Source organism: Oxyura jamaicensis, chromosome 3 (genome assembly GCF_011077185.1).
Source record: "Oxyura jamaicensis isolate SHBP4307 breed ruddy duck chromosome 3, BPBGC_Ojam_1.0, whole genome shotgun sequence".
In the NCBI taxonomy this organism is placed as follows: Eukaryota; Metazoa; Chordata; class Aves; order Anseriformes; family Anatidae; genus Oxyura; species Oxyura jamaicensis.
In genome coordinates, this window is record NC_048895.1 from 92,788,191 (window position 1) to 92,806,787 (window position 18,597).

Consider the following 18,597-nt stretch of genomic DNA (forward strand, 5'->3'; position numbering starts at 1 on the left):
ATACATGCTCAGTCTTCCCCCTATTTGCAGCTGCACGTTTGAAAACCAAGATGTTTCTTTAGTATTCGGTCTATTGCTTTGTATGTGACAGACGTTAACACGAAGAGCTTAAGTACAGAGAAGTGCAGAAGGCTAGGTACAGAAAGCAAGAATAAAAATGCATTTTTTGGTAACAGCTAGAATATAATCAGATGTTGAAAAAACACTTAATTGCTTATAGAATTAACCTCAAAGTATTTCATGTACATAAATGTATCCGCAGATGAGAAAGCAAAACATTGGAATGTCCAGAATGTAATTTTATATAATCTCTTTTTTATTAAATATGTAAATATGTATCACCATGCTCTATAGCGTGGTGGATATGTCAGTGTTTGTCTAGACAGTCCTGGAAGAATAATTAGTTAAATCTTCAGGTTTCAAATTATGTTAAATTGCCTTATGTATCAAAGGCAGCATGCGACTTATGGAGCCAGAATGAGAGGTTATAATGACTTCCCTTTTTTCCTTTTAAGTTCTAAAACACCTTGTCTCAGTCACTGAAGAGTAAAGTGAGGCCCACTGAGTACACTGACAGTTAAAAATGCAATATGTGGGCCCTAGAATTAGACCTGGATATTGCCAATTTAATTTCAGGTTGAATCACTTCTCTAAGGTTTTGTTGCCACGATCAATTTTACAGAAATCTTGAAGAAATCTTCTTACCTTTACGTATTACTGCGTTTTGAGAGCTTATGTGATATTCACACTTCGGGTGAAAAGAGGTAGCATTAGTCTGAGTCTTTAATATTATTAGAACTTAACTTTGGACCTGTATGGATGAACCATGCTAATTAACTAAGATGTAGCTGAGTTTCTGGGCACCTGGGCTCTGAGTCAAATGTGGGTGAAGGCAGTACATGCTGTTGTGTGCTTTTAGTTGCAGAAAGAAATGCACATTTGCTTCACTAATGAGCACCACCTGGGCACCAGGCAAATGTCTTATTGAATGACCTTAAATATCAAATTTTAATCAGTGGTTATATGAGATATGTTGGTCCTGATATGAAAATACATGTATTTAATATTAAGGTGAATATATTTCTAAAATGATGAAATGAGAAAGCCATGACTCTCCAAAATAAGATGTAGATGCTGCCATGTGTAAAGCATTTTCAGATGGAGTGTCTCAGAACTAAACCCAGACTCCATACTGGAATTCAGAGTCTCTTAAATCTGAGAGGAAGTACCATTTTGCAAGGTCATGTTTTTAATTTAGATATTAAAAGAAGGGGAGAACCACCAAGGGGTATCGCAAGTTGCACATATATAACTAGAGATATTAAATATGTCAATTTTAAAGCACCTTGTTCCAAGAGGATTTTCAGATGCAGTTTTTCAAATGTTTTTCTTCTGTCCCTTCCTTCTGTTCTTCACCACCCTCCCAGTTTCATGACAAGATAGATCCAACTCTTGAGAGTCTGAAACGCATAGTTGAACGTCTGAGGCAGCCGCCTTCAATCTCAGCAGAGGTTGAGAAGATTAAAGAGCAAATTAGTGAAAATAAGAATGTGTCAATGGATCTGGAAAAACTTCAGCCGGTCTATGAGACGCTTAAACAGCGAGGGGAGGAAATGATTGCTCGCTCAGAAGGAGCAGACAAGGATATATCTGCTAAAGGTAGTAGACTGAGGAAAGGTTCCTGTACTGGAAATGCAAGCTGCATCACATAAAGCTCTTCAGTTCTGATGATCACTAATTTGGGGATTGTGTTCCTCTGAAGAAGCTGTGAAAGATATAAAAAAAGCAAGGCATTTTTTTAATAACCGTGCGTCTGACCTTTGTTTTAATTTTAAATGCCTTGTTGGTTGTTTCCACTTAACATCTTAAAAAGTCCTGTAAAGAAACAGTTTTGAAGTCTAAATTTTAAAATGTTCACATATGTTTCTGCTGTAGAACTGTAGAGATATTTATGGTCAAGAATTGTTTGCCAAGGTAGTAATTCAGTTCCTTTGTTGTTTAGCTGTTCAAGATAAACTAGACCAAATGGTCCTCATTTGGCAAGACATCCAGACCTTGACTGAGGAAAGGGAGGCCAAATTGTTGGACGTAATGGAACTAGCTGAAAAGTTTTGGTGTGATCATATGGCTCTTGTAGCTACTATTAAAGATACTCAGGACTTCATTCGAGAACTGGAGGGACCTGGAGTTGACCCATCTGTAGTCAAGCAACAGCAAGAAGCTGCTGAGGTCAGTACAAAGTATTTTGTTGATTTCAAATGTTCTATTCACACTATGCAGGGAAAAGATGGAATTACTATGGAATACCACAGGAGATTTTTTAGAGACAAAGAGGGATAATTACATAGAAATTTACTGTAATGATATCTCAAGAGTCTATGGCAAATGATACGTATCAGTGCTTAATTGCAATGAGCATACAACTTGTGCTTGTCATTATATTTACATATCTGTGTATAAACATATATAATACACATGTCACTGAGACTTTTAAAAGTTACACATACTTTAGATTCCGAGTAATACCTAACATCTAAATGAAAGGGATACGGACGTGTGTATTACACCCCAAGTCTGTAATTATTTATGCTGATAGCTAAAAATTTGAAAGTTGAATGATAACCTCTGAAAAAGAAAACATTCTGATTAAAGAAATCTAATTTAACACTTCCTGTTTATTTCTTACATCTCATACAAAATGACATCATTATCCATTGTTATAATTTAGACTGGTGTCAGTTGCAAAGGTCAGTGGCTGGTTAAGGATGCTTAAAATACAAGCATCCAAATTGTAAGTCTGGGCAACTTTAAAGAAACAAAAGTCAAATACTGGTGTGTCTATCTTAAAAGCAAACTCTACATAGATTATTAAATTTAGCATTAGCAGTGTTGGATTATTTTTTTTCCTTTGTAGGCTGTTAAAGAAGAAATTGATGGATTGCAAGAAGAACTAGAAACAGTTGTGAGTCTTGGTTCTGAACTTAGAGCTGCTTGTGGGGAGCCTGACAAACCTATTGTCAACAAGAGTATAGATGAGGTATGGGAAATGCAGATGCTTAAATCTGTTACATTAGATGCTTGTTCAGCTGAAAGTAGTATCCCCTGCCCCCCCCCCCCCAAATTCTGAAAATAAATTCCTAAATCACTTTATGGATTCATTTTTTTTTGTAGAAAACATTTATTTGGGTAACAAATACTTACTGATTAATACAATAGATGACTATTTCTTGCAAAAGTAATGCAAGTAATGCTTATTATTCTAGTAAGTTTCATGTGTATTTCCTTTGTGCCAAGTAAGACATCTTAACTGAGACAATTCTGTTCACATGACTACAAAGGACTTTTGATTTCTCTCATGTTAAGTAATGTAAGTTTCTTTTAAGCTACCTTCATAGTAACGATGCAACTCCAAATGACTTCTTAATATTTCCCATATTCACTATAATCCCTATTTCAATAAAAATATAATCGGTGTTGAATTACACAGCTTCTGTAATACAGAACATGTTGTGTAGTCCAAAGGAAAATAACTATGCAGTGATACAGAGAACAAGAGTTTTAATATGGAATGAATATGAAATGTTCATGGTTAATTTATTGGTGCTACTGGGCAGTGACTTTTTATTCAGTGAATGCAAATTACATGGCAGTAAAATGATTTTTGTTCACTGGAGTAAATGTCACTTATTTGCAGCTGAATTCTGCCTGGGATGCCTTAAACAAAACATGGAAAGAGCGGGTGGACAAACTTGCTGAAGCCATGCAGGCAGCTGTTCAATACCAAGATGGACTGCAGGTAAGTTGGTGTGATATACTTAACCCAATCTTGAGTTAATAGGATTTAGTGTGGTTGTATTAAAAATGCGATGGGATTTTGTAGGTTACATGTAATGTATCTCTCTGATTATAGTGACTGTTTTCTTCAGCAGGCAGCTATCTTTACTTTTTTTAAAAAAAAAAAAAATTAGACATGAAATCTGTTCTTTTCTTCACATTGTTCATACATTGCACGATGTTTAGATTCCAAAATAAAGTCTCCTTGTGTAATGACAAGACCAGAATTTTACTGATACCACACAAGTTCGTAGTAATCCCGCTCATATTTTCTTGTGATAGGCCGTTCACACGATAGGCAAGTTGTGACACATTTGCATGATCTGAAAGGAATAGAATATAGGTCTATAAACTCACTGTGGACATTCTTCTTGAATGGTGGATAGTTAAAGAACTTATCTGTACTGTTAGTCAATTAAATACATAAGTTTGAATATTTGAAGAACAAAAACGTTGCTGGACTATTATAGTAATTCATAGTATAATTTATCTAATCACAAATCTTCAGAAGATGATCACTTTTTAAATCTGTAGGTAAAGATATATTTTGTCTATATGTGCTATATATTTGGTTGCAGGTTTCTTTGTAGGTTTTGGCTTAGCGACGTCTCTCATCTTTTGCCAGTGGATGGCTAGAAGATTGAAATATTTTAAAAGATTCCAAGCATAATCAAATTTTGCAAAACTATTTTTTCTCAATGGAATTAACGTCTGTCTTGGTTCATTGAATCCTTGAAATATAAAATTACAGTTTCACATGACACTGAGCAAGTTGTTTGTGTGTTCAGTTCTAGCAGCAGAACACTCCTTAATAATAATGCAATGTGCCTGATTTCCAGTGCACCTCATTATATATTTTTCTCCCAGTACTCTTACATTCATGCTGTGCAGAGGCTGACATGCAGGGTTATATGAGGAACATTGCCATTGGTTTAAGTGTTTTGTGTTTTCTGTGGATGAACATTGTTCAGGCTTGGTACTTTGTGAAAGAACTGTATTTAAATGCCTTTTGGTGCTCACTGCAGTAGACAATATGAAAAGTGTGGACAGATTGTTAGCTATACTGCAGTTGCCTTACCTTATTGAGCTTGTTGAGTGAGGGCAGTTCTTATTTTCTCAGGCAACTATAGGCAGCTCTGACAAGCACTGCTAAGCCTTTCTCCATCATGAATCGTGGGTAACAGCCAGGGGAAAAGGGGCCTAGCAGAGGTGCTTTTTCCCTATAAAATTACCAGATGTATATAGCTGTTGGTAATGTGTAAGTAGTTCCAATAAAAGTTTGATTCTTAATGATTTTTAATAATCATAGTTGAAAATGTGATACAGTTCAGCCACAGCTTGCCATCTTAGCTTCAAAAGACTATGGAACAGGGAACTGAGAGTTGATCTTGCATTTACCTCTCAGAGTGTGCATAAAAATTGCTGATCTTGTTCAAGGAGTAAAGTGCATGAGTACTGGTGGAATATTGCTGCTCACAGAAGCTCAGTTTGGCAGTACATACATTCTTGTAACCATTACATGGAGTACTATTTGATCCCTTGCCTTGTCAAGATTGGATATTTCATTGAAGAAAACTATTTCAAAGAGCAAGACTGTTCTGAAGTATAATAAATTCTGGTATTTTACTTACTGCAGCTTTTAACTGTAATACTATTTCTCTCTGCTCACACTTGAATTTCATGCTATGATTTTCAGGCAATATTTGACTGGGTAGACATTGCTGGCATCAAGTTAGCGTCTATGTCCCCAGTTGGAACAGATCTGGAGACAGTGAAGCAGCAAACTGAGGAACTTAAGGTATGAACTAGCTATTTATTTCATTTGTATTTTCATCCATCTGAATTTTTCTGCATTGTTTAGTGTTTTTCTGCATTCTTCAAGACTGAGAAGTGATTTTCATTTTCATTTTTTTTTTAAAAAAGAGAAGTATCTGTATGAAAATTTCAAATAATGTTTCACTGCAAAGTTTACATTTTAGAATATGTGGCTCAAGGCTTTGGAATAGATTTTGATGAGACTATGTTTTATTCTGTGACTATGTTCAGATAGCCAAAAAATACTTGTAATAGCTTTATTTCTCTTTCAAAGGCTGTAAGGTTATGAAGAGAGTTCTTTTGCTATGACATTTAAATTTTCTGGCTTCCAACATAAACAGTTTCCTTGAGGCTCTAGGAGAGTGCCTCCAGAGCTTCACTTCTGCCATTGCTGACTTTCTCTAAATGTTTAACTGTATCACATCATTCCCAGTACATCCAGTAAACTGTAAATCAAAATTTCAGGCTTAGAAACCTGCCTGTATTGATCTATGACTAAGTACGCTCCTGATGTTGGTAGATTGTTCTACAAATCTTAAATAAAAAGCAGGGATGTATAATAACTAGGGGGATGTCCTTGGTTTTGTTCCTGAATTGTACAATATTTTTAATATACAAACTAGAGAGATCATTGGGAGAGGACTTCCGTATTGGAAATCTTTGTCATCCTCTGCTCACAGTTAGTAATATCTGGTGAGATAGTAAGACGTTGCTTATTTTCACTTAGCTGGAACCGAGTGGGTTATCATTGCCTTATATGCATTCTGACCCAGGAAAACAAACCCCTAGATTTACGAAAGTTGACAGTAATGCATTATTACTGTAAATACTGCTGTACTGTGCTATACTCAAGATCATTACTTATGATATGTTTATTTGTATTTTTTTTTCTATTTACCATAGCAATTTAAAACAGAAGCTTATCAGCAGCAGATAGAAATGGAAAGACTGAACCATCAAGCAGAACTATTGCTGAAGAAAGTAACACAGGAAAGTGACAAGCACACTGTTCAAGACCCTCTCTCAGAGCTCAAACTGATGTGGGATAGCCTAGAAGAAAAAATTATAAATAGACAGGTAAATAAATCTGAAGGTAGGGGCTTCATTCATGACTTAGATTTGTGGGAAAATCTTTTCCTTATGTATAATGTTTGTGTCAGTTTACATATTTATTCTTTTTGGTTTGGAAATTACAGAACTATATAATGGAATTTTAATTTCTTAATTTACTGAGTTGCTTTTATGTTGTTTTTTTTCAACCCTTAGTATTTTTTGTCACTTCTTCTGTCGGCAGTGTCATGTGGAATCATTATTATTTCATTTTGGCTATTTAATGACATCTTAAGTAGCAGTTGAAAACATGTTTATATGTGCAAAACCATTAATAGCTGCTGAACCAAGCACTTTTTCTTAAAACCTTAGTACTGTTTCATTACTCTACACAACATTAAATTGTCAAAAAGAGTTGAAAATGCAGTGCTTTGAAGTGTATTTTTCCCCTAAATTGAATCATTTAACTGCAAAGAAAAAGTTTTAAGAAGACCATGCACCAAGATGCATTTATACTTAAATTACATTTTAAATGATGAAAACTTCTGTCATATCTCTGATGAGAGGACCTTCAATATTAACTCTGCTCTGGTTACATGGTGTCTTCAGAGGTCAGGAATTTAAGCCTAGGATGTCAGGCTTTACAAGGGAATTGCTAGCTCAGCTCTAACTATAACGCACTTGCTTGTGTTGGGTAAATGTCTCTTTTTTTTATGCTATCATATGCATGGAGCCCACTCTGGAGTATGGTGACTAATGGTAATTTAAGCTGATTCAATAGCATCATGAAACCATTTTATTGTTAATTTATTTTATTTTTTACTATAGCACAAGCTGGAAGGTGCCTTGTTAGCCTTGGGGCAGTTCCAACATGCCCTGGATGAGTTACTGACGTGGCTGACGCATACAGAAGACTTGCTGAATGAACAGAAACCTGTGGGTGGAGACCCCAAGGCTATTGAAATTGAACTTGCCAAACATCATGTATGTAATGATAAAGAATATGAACTGAAATGTTTTTTGAGGTTTATCTTAGAGATGAGTCTTGTAGTAAAACTTTGCACTTGATAAATAATTCTCTATAGAGATTTTCAAGATGCTGAAATTCAGGCTTAGAATAACTAACATCTTTTTGGTTACTTCTCCGTATTCCTTCTTCCTTGCATATACCACACAAGTGGCATAGGTTTTAGCCAAAAGGAGCAGCTCACCCTGGTGTTCACCTTCATTCACCTTTGTTTGATCCAGGGAGGTCATAAGTCATCGAACCTGTTACTCACTCTTCCTGAAGCAATACACTCTTGATTAGTTGTTTAGGCCATGTCTTACAAAACACACTTCACCTTTACACGGATTTGTTCTTTTCTTGTCAGAAATATATATATATATATATATATATATATATATATATATATTTAGCTCTGAATTCTGCAAAATTATATCTTAGTTGGGTCTAACTAAAACAGAGGATGTTGCTTTCAAGCTCTCAGCAAGTTTTAGGGGTATCTATGTTTTCATCTTTTTCTCTTTGCTACATACAAAGTAGGGTTTTTTTTTGTGTGATGGTGGTGGGTTGTTGTTTTTTTTTTCAGGATATTTGCTAGCTAATGTGGCCTTGGAGCCCATGGAAGAATATTTCCATTACTCATTTATTTTGAAGAGTATCTCTGAAGAGCAAGAGATCTTCTCTACTTGTTTGTGTGGCTCAGTGCTGTTCATGATGTGTTTTTTGTAGGCCTGAAGATTTCATGCTAACCTCATAAATCCTCTTTTGCCATTTAGTTTTTGGCTTGCATATGATGTGAAAAGCATTCTCATTCAGAGTTAATTTTTGGCTTAGAGAGAACAGATTGAAATGGACAGTACACAGATAATTAAGGCATTTTCATTATCTATGTCACTGCCACTATTCAGCTTCTGAAGCTTTTTGGGCAGTCAGTTGGAACTTGGGCAGAGTAAAATATATATGTATGCCCTGTGTGACTACTGATAGAAACAAGCCCTTTAAAAATAATAATAATAATAATTACAAACCCAGCTTCCACTCCATGAACCTTCTGTATGTGTTTTACTACTGAAGAAGCATTCAGACATCATTTATGACTTCATCTGCCTTCAGTACTGAAGGAGTTCAGCAAACACACGAACCAATCTACTTCCGTTTCGTAAAACAGAGTTTATAGGTTACTAAGTTCACACGGTAGTGCATCCTGTGGTAGTCTGGAAAAACATCCATCTCCTGAATAACTTTGGACAGAATAAACCTTGTTCCTAGTGAGCCTCAGTAGGAAGGAAGGGATAAGATTCATCTGCTTGTGTGAATATCCCCCTTTTTTTCCTGTCAGGAAAATAAAACAAATGCCTTCCAGTGCTTATCTTAGAAGAATTAAAGCAAGTGTGATACACATTTGTGTACCATGTCATACCAGCACTACTTGTGACTTGCTTTTTTATCAGGTGCTTTATATGTTTTATTTAAAAGTCCTTCTGTATTTGGCTTTATTCTTTTTTTTTTTTCCTTATGCTAGCATTTTGATGGAGATAAGTTTGAACCAGATCTGGAAGAGACCAGTCACAAAGTTCAGCTTTTTAAGTAGGGTTTTTCATTCCCTTCTTAACCATTTCACACATTTTCTGTTCTTTATTCCTGGTATTTCAAAGCCTTCCATTAATCTTAATGAAATCTCTCTGAAAATAGTATCTTTTTCCCAATTGTACCTTTTTGTCCTTGGTAGTTTTACTGTGGATGGTGGTAACAGGTTTTAAAACAGATGGAGGAGATTTTATCATGTTAGTATTGCAGTCATTCCCCAGCTCTTAGGACAGCTGAAGTGTCCTGCTAGCTTGCCATAACACGAAATTGGTTGTAGGCCTGAAATGCCTGAAAAGACATCATGGCAATGAGAAGATTGTTGTCTTCTTGCTCCCCTCTCTGCTCTCTTTTTAGCCTACTGCTCCAAGAGTAATCATCAATAGTATGTATAACATTGTTTTCACACCTTGTCCTCAAAACCAAAGAAAAGTGCTATTAAAGAAAAGGATGTAGTAAATGAAGGAAAGTGAGGTGATACTGGGTGCCTCAGAAGTGATTCTTCACTAGCAGTGCCAGAAAGCTTTCATAATTTCAGGAAGTTATTTATTCATGAAGAATGCATTATTTTTTCCAGTATATAACAATAAAATACAGCATTTTGGCAGATTGGTCTGCTACTGCTTTTGAGTGAAGTAAGATTAGTTATTAGCTTTAATTACTAGTACTTGTGCTGATTCTAAACTATTGCCTTGTCACAGGGTTAGAACTAGTTTGATTACTATGTTTGCCTGCCTTCCGTAACTTATCAGCATGGCCAGTCATAGGTGCTGTGTGTTATAATTGTAGGTGCTACAAAACGATGTTTTAGCTCACCAGTCTACAGTGGAAGCAGTTAAGAAAGCTGGAAGTGACCTGATTGAATCAAGTGCTGTTGAAGAAGCAAGTAATTTACGGAGCAAGTTGGAACTTCTGAATCAGCGCTGGCAAAATGTGTTGGAAAAAACAGAACAAAGGAAACAGCAGCTGGACAGTGCCTTGATCCAGGTGAACGGGAAATGATCAAATAGAGATAACTTAGAAAAAGCGTATTTTTACATGAAATACATAGATGCAGGCATGTATTAGAAGTTGGCCTAAATAAAAAAATATAATGCAGACACTCCTAAATTTGGAGAAAGTTTGGAACCACCAGTATCTTCCACAGCTGGTCATTGTCTTTTGTAGTGCTGCATCTAGACTTCACCTTTGACCTGTATATTTTTAAAGGGTAAAATTTCTGTGTAGGTATATTATTCAGGGAAAACATTGATCTCACAGTTGCTCATTTAGCCTTCTTTCAGGATTTCCATAATTTTTGTTTTTATCATTTATGATAAATGCAGTTCGCTTAAATTTTGTTTTTCCTTGGCTTTTTTTTTTCTTTCATTTCCTCCAATTATTGCAAATACCTGATTGAATCTGTTGACAGTATACTTCTGCATGTGAGTTAATATTTAGAATGGAAAACGTTTAAGTAAGCTCTAAAATGATATGGTGTAATTTAGGCCCAAGGTTTCCATGGTGAAGTTGAAGATATGCAGCAATGGCTGACAGACACTGAACGTCAGCTGTTGGCATCAAAACCTGTTGGAGGCTTACCAGAAACAGCAAGAGAACAGCTTAATACCCATATGGTAAGTATCAGTATTAGAATGCTTTGCAAATTGCATTTCAGGGCTAACTATCTTTCATGAGTGTTTATGGTAAATACAGAGCATGTTCTATATATCACAATGTCTGTACAGTATCTTCAAAAAATTTAATACCCTTCAAAACAACACTGTTATTTTCAGTGTAGTGAAAGTAGTAACTTGGGAGGTGCCCAAAGCAGAGCCATTAATAGTGTTGAGACAATAAAAGAAGTTTTTTTCATCCATGGTTTCAGAAACGAAAACAGAAAGTGTTTACAGATTTTTTGGTAATTCATATGCTTCTTTTCCCTTCTGTTCCCATAAGTAGAATCGATGTTCTTCCTCAGATACAAAGATGAATCTAAAAGTGATCCACATTCATTTGGACCTTGAATTAAGGGTCTCAATCCTTTATTCTTTATTTAACCAAAGCTGACACTGAAATCATCGTTAGCACAGATGTAATAAGAACTAATGGGTCAAATAAACTCTGCTTTAATTAGAAATGGAAATCTGATCAGGATGTCTGAATTATTCTTTTCCTTCACTTCCTTCCTTTATAAGAAAAACCCTATGGATTTTTTCCCGTGTAGAACCATAGAGCTTGATAAAGGATGCCTTAACTTGAAGTCTTTAGGTAACTCAGAGGAAGGTGGCTCCTGGTGCTCCATTTATATAAAATCACACTGTGCTGCTAGGCCTGGATATAAGCCCAAACCCAGGGATCTGAACTCCTGACCTCCTGGCTCAGATGTAATAGTGATATTTTCTGAACTGTCCTTGAGCTCTAACATGCCTGACACAGTTTCCATTAAAACACTGCATTGTCACAGCTTCATAAATCAGATTTTATTTTGGAATGATGCTAAAGGTCATTGCCCACAAATGTGGGGCATTTTTTTTTCAAAATTTAACAGCAACTGTTTTTGAGAAGGGACATTATTTATAGTTTTTGAATCAGTTATGGCAGGAAACAAGCACAAAACACAGAAATAATGTTGATTCTTTGACATCCCCCTCCTCTCAAATCCTTCTAACTTTTTGTGTTTTGAAAAAAAGACAGAACACCACAGAATCAAAAAGTAAAGAAACAACCAACCAACCCTTTTTGTTCCTGCAAGGGTGGGGGCTGTCTAATCAAGAACCTGTGGGAGTTAGTGGAGTTCTTTCCATTTCTCATCCTGGGCCTGGAATCACACACAGAATTGCAGGATGGTTGATGTTGGAAGGGACCTCTGAGGATCACCTAGTCCAACCCCCTCTGCCAAGCAGGATCACCTGCCAAGCACGTTGCAAGGGGTGGCACGCAGGCGGGTTTTGAGTATCTGCAGAGGAGACTCCACAACCTCTCTGGGCAATCAGATCAAAACCAAAAGCTTTTCCCTGAAAAAGTTCAGGGTGTTTAGGGTATATTCTTCTACTATGCAAATCAATAAGCCATTTTCTATATTTCTTGCATTTACAGGTTGAGTAGTTAAGGAATCTTAAAACTGAATGTAATGCTGTTAGAACAAGCATGAATGTGTCCCCAGTAATAGTAACGTATATGTACAATTGTTTGCTGACTGTACGTTTTTACAGATCAATACCATGCTGTGGATTGTCATACAACTGCAAACATTGTCATGTTATTTTCTAATATATTTAACCTTTAAAAAATAGGATTTGATTTCAGTTTAGTTAAACCCAGTGCATCTGTGCAGTTCTGTGTGAATTCTCCGGCTTTCTGGCAGCTGAAATGCTGAGGCTGGTTGTCAGGTTGAGAACAATTTGTCATAACTTCCAAATTCAAACTTGCTCTTAAGGGATACAAACCATGTTCATTTGTGACCTGAAACCAAAAAGAAAATTTTGCTCTATGTTTTGTTGTCTTTCTCATTGGAAATAACGGTATGAATCATCATCTTGAGTATAAGGTCTGTTTCTACAGTTCTGAATAAGAGAGCCCTCAAAAATGTAATCAGTTCACAAATGGAGTTGCGATTGGGTAGCATTTCCAGCTAGGGTAGCTCCAGGAATACAAGAGAGACGAAGCAATGTTAAAGGAGACCAACAGAAAAGGGGCTTAAAAAGAGGCCTCCCATCTCAGACTGAGCCCAGCCCCAGTGTTTGAGGCCACTCTTGCCGTGTCATGTCCCACTTGTGATGCACTCCCTGTGTTTACTTCTGGGGGGTTCCTGCACTGCAGTAAAATAAGGTGCTCTGGGGACTTAGGGAAACCAGAAATATTTTTAGGAGTTAGGAAACATAGGAAGAATCAGGCTAGGTGACAACAGTTTTTCATGGTCCTCTGGAAGAAAGGAAGGAAGCTTTCTGATTTTAGCTCATGAATCAACCTACTTTCTGCTTTGCCTTCCTCTGTAATCAGATACAGCCCTCTATCCAGTATCTCTTACCCCAGAGAAAATGTTGGTTTTATGCTCTTTCCTTGGGAGTAAATGGAAAAAGTTATTTTTCTCCCATCTGCAAGCCACTTATTGTTCATCTCCTGGAAGACGTTCCTCACTGTGGAGCAGGCACCAACTTCATTGGTGCATTTTGAAAGGTCTGTTGCAAATTTTGAACATGCCCTTTTGAGTTAGAGGGACATATACAAGCTCCAATTCTCATGCCACCTCATCTTCAACATGATTAAAAGAGAACAGTAAGTCAAATAGTTAGCAGGTAAAACAATTATTACCATTATTTTTCCATCTCTGTATATGTGTAAAATGTCTTCAGTGTTCTTGCCTAGTGAGTGATGTGTAATAAAAAAACAAAAGAGTTGATGTACAACAAAAGAGATGATGTACAACAAAGCAGCCCTCCCAAGTTGTCCCACCTGCTTTCAAAGGTGTGTGGGTAGGTCTTGGCTTTCAGTGCGCTGCAAATGCTGACACTTTTTGTGTTTCAGCTACAGATGGACTGCAAACTAAGAGAGTTAGAGCAAATCTTGTGCAATGAGATAAATGCATAGTACTTTCTTTGCCAAGCTTTGGATCTCAGAAAAAAACATCTGACAGACAATACAAGTTCTCATTTCCTGAAGAATTGGGCCCTTTCTTTGCTCATTTGGCTTTTTATGAATTACATATGTTTCCTCTATTAGTCTTAATCATACCCACAAAATGTTGGGGGAGGAATAGATACTATGCTAACATTTGTAAAGAGTATTGAATTTCTACCTGACTTATTTTTTGTTGGTTTCTTTATTTAGGAACTTTGTGCTGCCTTTGAAGCCAAAGAAGAGACATATAAGTGTCTAATGCAGAAAGGCCAGCAGATGCTTGCAAGATGCCCAGAGTCTGCCGAAACAAATGTTGAGCAAGACATAAATAACTTAAAAGAAAAATGGGAATCAGTACAAACAAAGCTCAGTGAAAGAAAAGTATGTTTTTTACATAAAAATAGAAGTGTAAATCATGTATTTAGGACTGCTAATGTTTTGTCCTTTTACACATGCATGCTTGCTTGGTCTTTTAGATATAAAATTGTAGAGACATTTTTGCAGAATCCATTGGTGTGTTTAGCAAGTACTGGGAAAAAATGGAATTCAGTATGTTTATTATCCTTCTCTGGGGGTGAGGGCAGGTGAGAAGGGCAGAAGGTTGTTCCATAGAAATATGTTCACTGACACTGATGATACTCACTTTACAGGGTGAGGGCTTTTCTGGTTTTTACTACAGTGATCATAGACAGGAGAGAAGGAATAAAATTATTTGATCATTCAAGTTTATTTCCTTCTCTGTACAGAATTGATGTGTTAATTTTTCTGGCTTTTATCCTTTTTTTTTCATAAAAATCCCAAACACTTGGCCTTCTGCCACTTAGTTCAAGTGACTACCTTCTGCTCTAATGCAGATCAATACCATGATTTCACTGAAGTGCACCATACGTTTTCTTATTATTAATTTCATTTTGCTTTCATTCCTTCACGAAGTATAGTGCATTTGTTCTACCTCAGTCAAACACAAAGAAAGTCAGTAATTACAAACAGAGGAACTTGAACTCTCTGTACAGCCTTGATGTGTGTAAAGCACAAATACTTAACTCACAATTTAGTCATATTTTAAAGTAAGAATTCTGATGTCTACTAAGGTAACTGCATAGCGGAAGAGTGTCAGACTAATTAATGCATAATATGATTGCCTTCTTGCAGGAAGATGTAAGGTTGGAGTGCTCAGCTCAGCCAGCAGTACAACTGAAAATCTGACTACTCTTTCATAGTCAACAAAAAACCCTGTATCCAAAAGTAGTCTCAGTTCAGGCAACCACAATGACAATTGTGCATTGTTAAAGAGAAGTGGTCTAGGCAAACTTGTTCTTTCTTTAGTGCAAGAGAAAAAAGTAAGATGACCTCTTTGAGGCTCTTCCAAGTGTACTGCCACCTTAGATTTGTGATATTCTACTGGTTTTGTTTACAAGATTTTGAATCCATATGTTTCATTATGATTAACTGCTAGAAGTTGAAATGTTCTAGCATAGAAATTTTATGCTAGATGCTGTAGTTTACACTCATCTATCATACATATAGTTTCGCTGTTACTTTTCAGTCTCCTTTAATGTGCTCAAATACAGGCTGTTATTTTAAAATACAAAACTCAGAAACTTTGATTTGGGAAAATGCTTAAAAATGTTAAACTAAACGCTAAAATAAAATGGTTTACTCCAAAATGCTAAACTAAAATAGTTTACTTGGCTGAAGCCCCTGCACAATATCAAATGCTGTTAAAATATGACCTATCTTTACAGACCAAACTGGAAGAAGCTCTTAATTTAGCAATGGAGTTCCACAACTCACTTCAAGATTTCATCAACTGGCTTACTCAGGCAGAGCAAACTCTAACTGCAGCTTCTCGGCCAAGTCTTATCTTGGACACTGTCTTGTTTCAAATTGATGAACACAAGGTATGTAAAGAAACAGATGTGTAATGTTTTTCTCCCGTTCTGCAGAAATACTTTAACAATGTTCAAATGAGCCCTGTAACACTAGCACTCAGAAACATTTATTTTGTTTAAAATTGCATTTTATAGTCGTACTACATCATTCCTTATCAGACTGTTTTTTCAGTGTTTACCCAGCATATGAGCAACATAATATTTAGAGTAATTTTCTACTTTTTTCCCCAAGGTTTTTGCCACAGAGGTGAATTCTCATCGAGATCAGATCATAGAACTGGACAAAACTGGAACCCATTTGAAATACTTCAGCCAGAAACAGGATGTTGTCCTTATTAAGAATCTGCTGATTAGTGTACAGAGTAGATGGGAAAAAGTAGTCCAACGCTTAGTTGAAAGGGGAAGAGCTTTGGATGATGCAAGGAAACGAGCCAAACAGGTAATCGAACAACAGCTGTTGTACAATTCTTTGAACTTAGCTGAAATTACAACCAGACTCTTGAAGTATATGGTGCTTTAAAGCACTTTTATGTAAGTCTGGGTTAGTGTAACAGGCTCTTGGTTAGTGGAGCAATTTCAGTGATTCAATCATGGTGCACTTCATTTGGAAGGTGAAAGCTTCATTTTCAACTTGAGCAGTGACTTCTGTCTGCAGTACGGGATGGTCGAAAGAAGAAAGTTACAGTTTGGCTTCCAGATGTAGATTAGTAGTGCCATCTGTCCTCAAAAAGAAGTTACACAATCGACCACTTAGCTTTTAAAGAATATGTCAAACCCCTTTAAGTAGTCTGTGAGAATATTGCTTCACATTTTCTTCTTGGGTTTATATTTTGCCCTAGTTAATACACATCACTTCCTTGATTTCTTTTGGTAGTTACTAGACCATTATCTTCTGTGTGGTAAGATTTCTGCATTTATCTCCTTCCAAACCCAGAGAGGTTTTTACAGACTTCCCTCACCAGGGAGCATTCATTTTTTTTCCGTAGATTCATGTTTCCCTCACTGAAGAACATAAATGATAAGATGCAAAATGTGTGAGAGGAATGTAATATATTGAAACATCAATAGGAAGTTCGAGCTTTTTGTAATCACATGGAGCTTTGGTCATGTTCACAGCCAAACCACATTCTCATGTTCACTGTTAACTGCCACTCAGATCATAGAATAAGAACTCTTCTGAGCAATAAATTAGGCCATAAACCAATCAAACATTATTCATTTTCCAGCAGTTTCTGTTGTGCATTCATACATGTGGCGGTTCTGCAATGAGATGGACAGTGGAGAAAATTACATCCCTGCATCCTTTTACAGAGCTAAATACAATGAGTTTTATTCATTTAGGATAACAACTATCTGTGCTGAGCAGGGAAGGAATACTTACGCCTGATCCACAGCCCTGAACACCAGGGTCCTAGAGACTTAACAGTTTTCTGAACTGGTTTCTTGTACTTTCATGTGCAGGCAGCCCAGAGAAGAAAAAATTTCAAGAGACATGGAGAGAGAAATTACAGGCTTGGAAAAATCCGGTCCCAGAGGGCTGCCACTTTGTGAAAGCTGGTTGAATCTTTAGTCTTTCCCTGCTTCCTTCCCTGAAACACTGTTGTTGTTGAGAAAGGAAGGAAGATCAAGAATCTGTTCTGTGCCCGTCAAGATAGTACTTGATATAATGAGAACATTTATGAATGTCTCAGGGAAAGTCTTGGGCAATCATCCAGGCAGTTTTCCCCAGTGATTTACAGCTGTTGTCCCATACAGGCAATAGCTAAATCCCATTCTTGCTGTATTTTGTATTCATTACTAAAAATGTAGGAATCAAAATGACCAACACATCAACAGAAGTTACCAATGTGTCTGTGAAAGAGGCACACTAGGCATACAGATCATGTATATAAAAAGTTGCTGATTTTGCTGATTCTCCTGGGCAAAAGGAGACTATGTCTAGTAGAGCTGATGGTTGGGCCAGTCCCTCTTTGAGAAGCCAAGGAGAAAAATCCCACCAAGCCTTTCCCAAGTCTGCAGGGTACTTGTTTGGCCTGTAAATAACTGGTCAGGGCTTAATGTTTATGGACTATTTTATGTACCAGTGCATTTCTACACCTATGCAAATCTCACTTTCCTGCAGTTCCATGAAGCTTGGCACAAACTTATGGAGTGGCTGGAAGAATCTGAGAAATCTTTGGACTCTGATCTTGAAATTGCAAACGACCCTGACAAAATAAAGATGCAGCTTGCGCAGCATAAGGTGAGTCATGACTGATGAAATGCAAGATGCCCACTGAGATGTAAGTCTCAACCTTGTACTGTTCAGTCAGTAAAGGAAGTAAACTTATGGCCTCACTACAGTGAAATGTTTATTAGCATTGAATTAAATGGTGGTGTGTTACAGTTGGGGAGGCAAAGAAGCTCTTAACAGAACCTGGTCTGTGTTAGAATGGTTAATGATGAAAAGGAAAGACATAAAAATACATTAAACTTTGAAAAGAGAAAGTAATACTCTCTCAGAAGAGGAATCCCTGAAGAGGTTACAGGCTTTTTCCGGTCCTTACAACACAAATTTACCATCCAGTTACTTTGTTTAGTATTTTCCTTTTAATACTATAGGACAACCTCAAAAATGAAAAATAATCTTGTATTTTGATCAACAGCTACTTTTTAAGTCAAGTGGAAGTATTAATGAAATCCTCCAGAAAGTACAGTGACAGTTTTAGTAGAAAAAGATGTTTTTCTGTATAGGATTAAAAATTCTGGGACCACTTTTTCACAAATCCAGCTACTGAGCAGAAAGTGTAAAAATCTCTGCCACTGACATGGCTTTTC

General features: G+C 36.6%; 1 protein-coding gene across 12 annotated transcripts in view; it reads left to right on the forward strand.

Annotated features, from left to right (window-relative positions):
• The window catches only part of DST (dystonin), a 296,284-nt gene that overhangs the window by 247,830 nt on the left and 29,857 nt on the right, over positions 1–18,597 (forward strand). For all 12 annotated transcript variants that reach the window (XM_035322484.1, XM_035322491.1, XM_035322490.1 and 9 more), the window contains 13 exons: positions 1,428–1,659; positions 2,003–2,229; positions 2,915–3,037; positions 3,695–3,796; positions 5,531–5,632; positions 6,553–6,726; positions 7,528–7,683; positions 10,079–10,276; positions 10,777–10,905; positions 14,099–14,269; positions 15,634–15,789; positions 16,013–16,219; positions 17,903–18,022. In XM_035322484.1, coding sequence (XP_035178375.1) covers positions 1,428–1,659; positions 2,003–2,229; positions 2,915–3,037; positions 3,695–3,796; positions 5,531–5,632; positions 6,553–6,726; positions 7,528–7,683; positions 10,079–10,276; positions 10,777–10,905; positions 14,099–14,269; positions 15,634–15,789; positions 16,013–16,219; positions 17,903–18,022 — 2,097 coding nt within the window. The remainder of the gene's footprint in view (positions 1–1,427; positions 1,660–2,002; positions 2,230–2,914; positions 3,038–3,694; positions 3,797–5,530; positions 5,633–6,552; positions 6,727–7,527; positions 7,684–10,078; positions 10,277–10,776; positions 10,906–14,098; positions 14,270–15,633; positions 15,790–16,012; positions 16,220–17,902; positions 18,023–18,597) is intronic.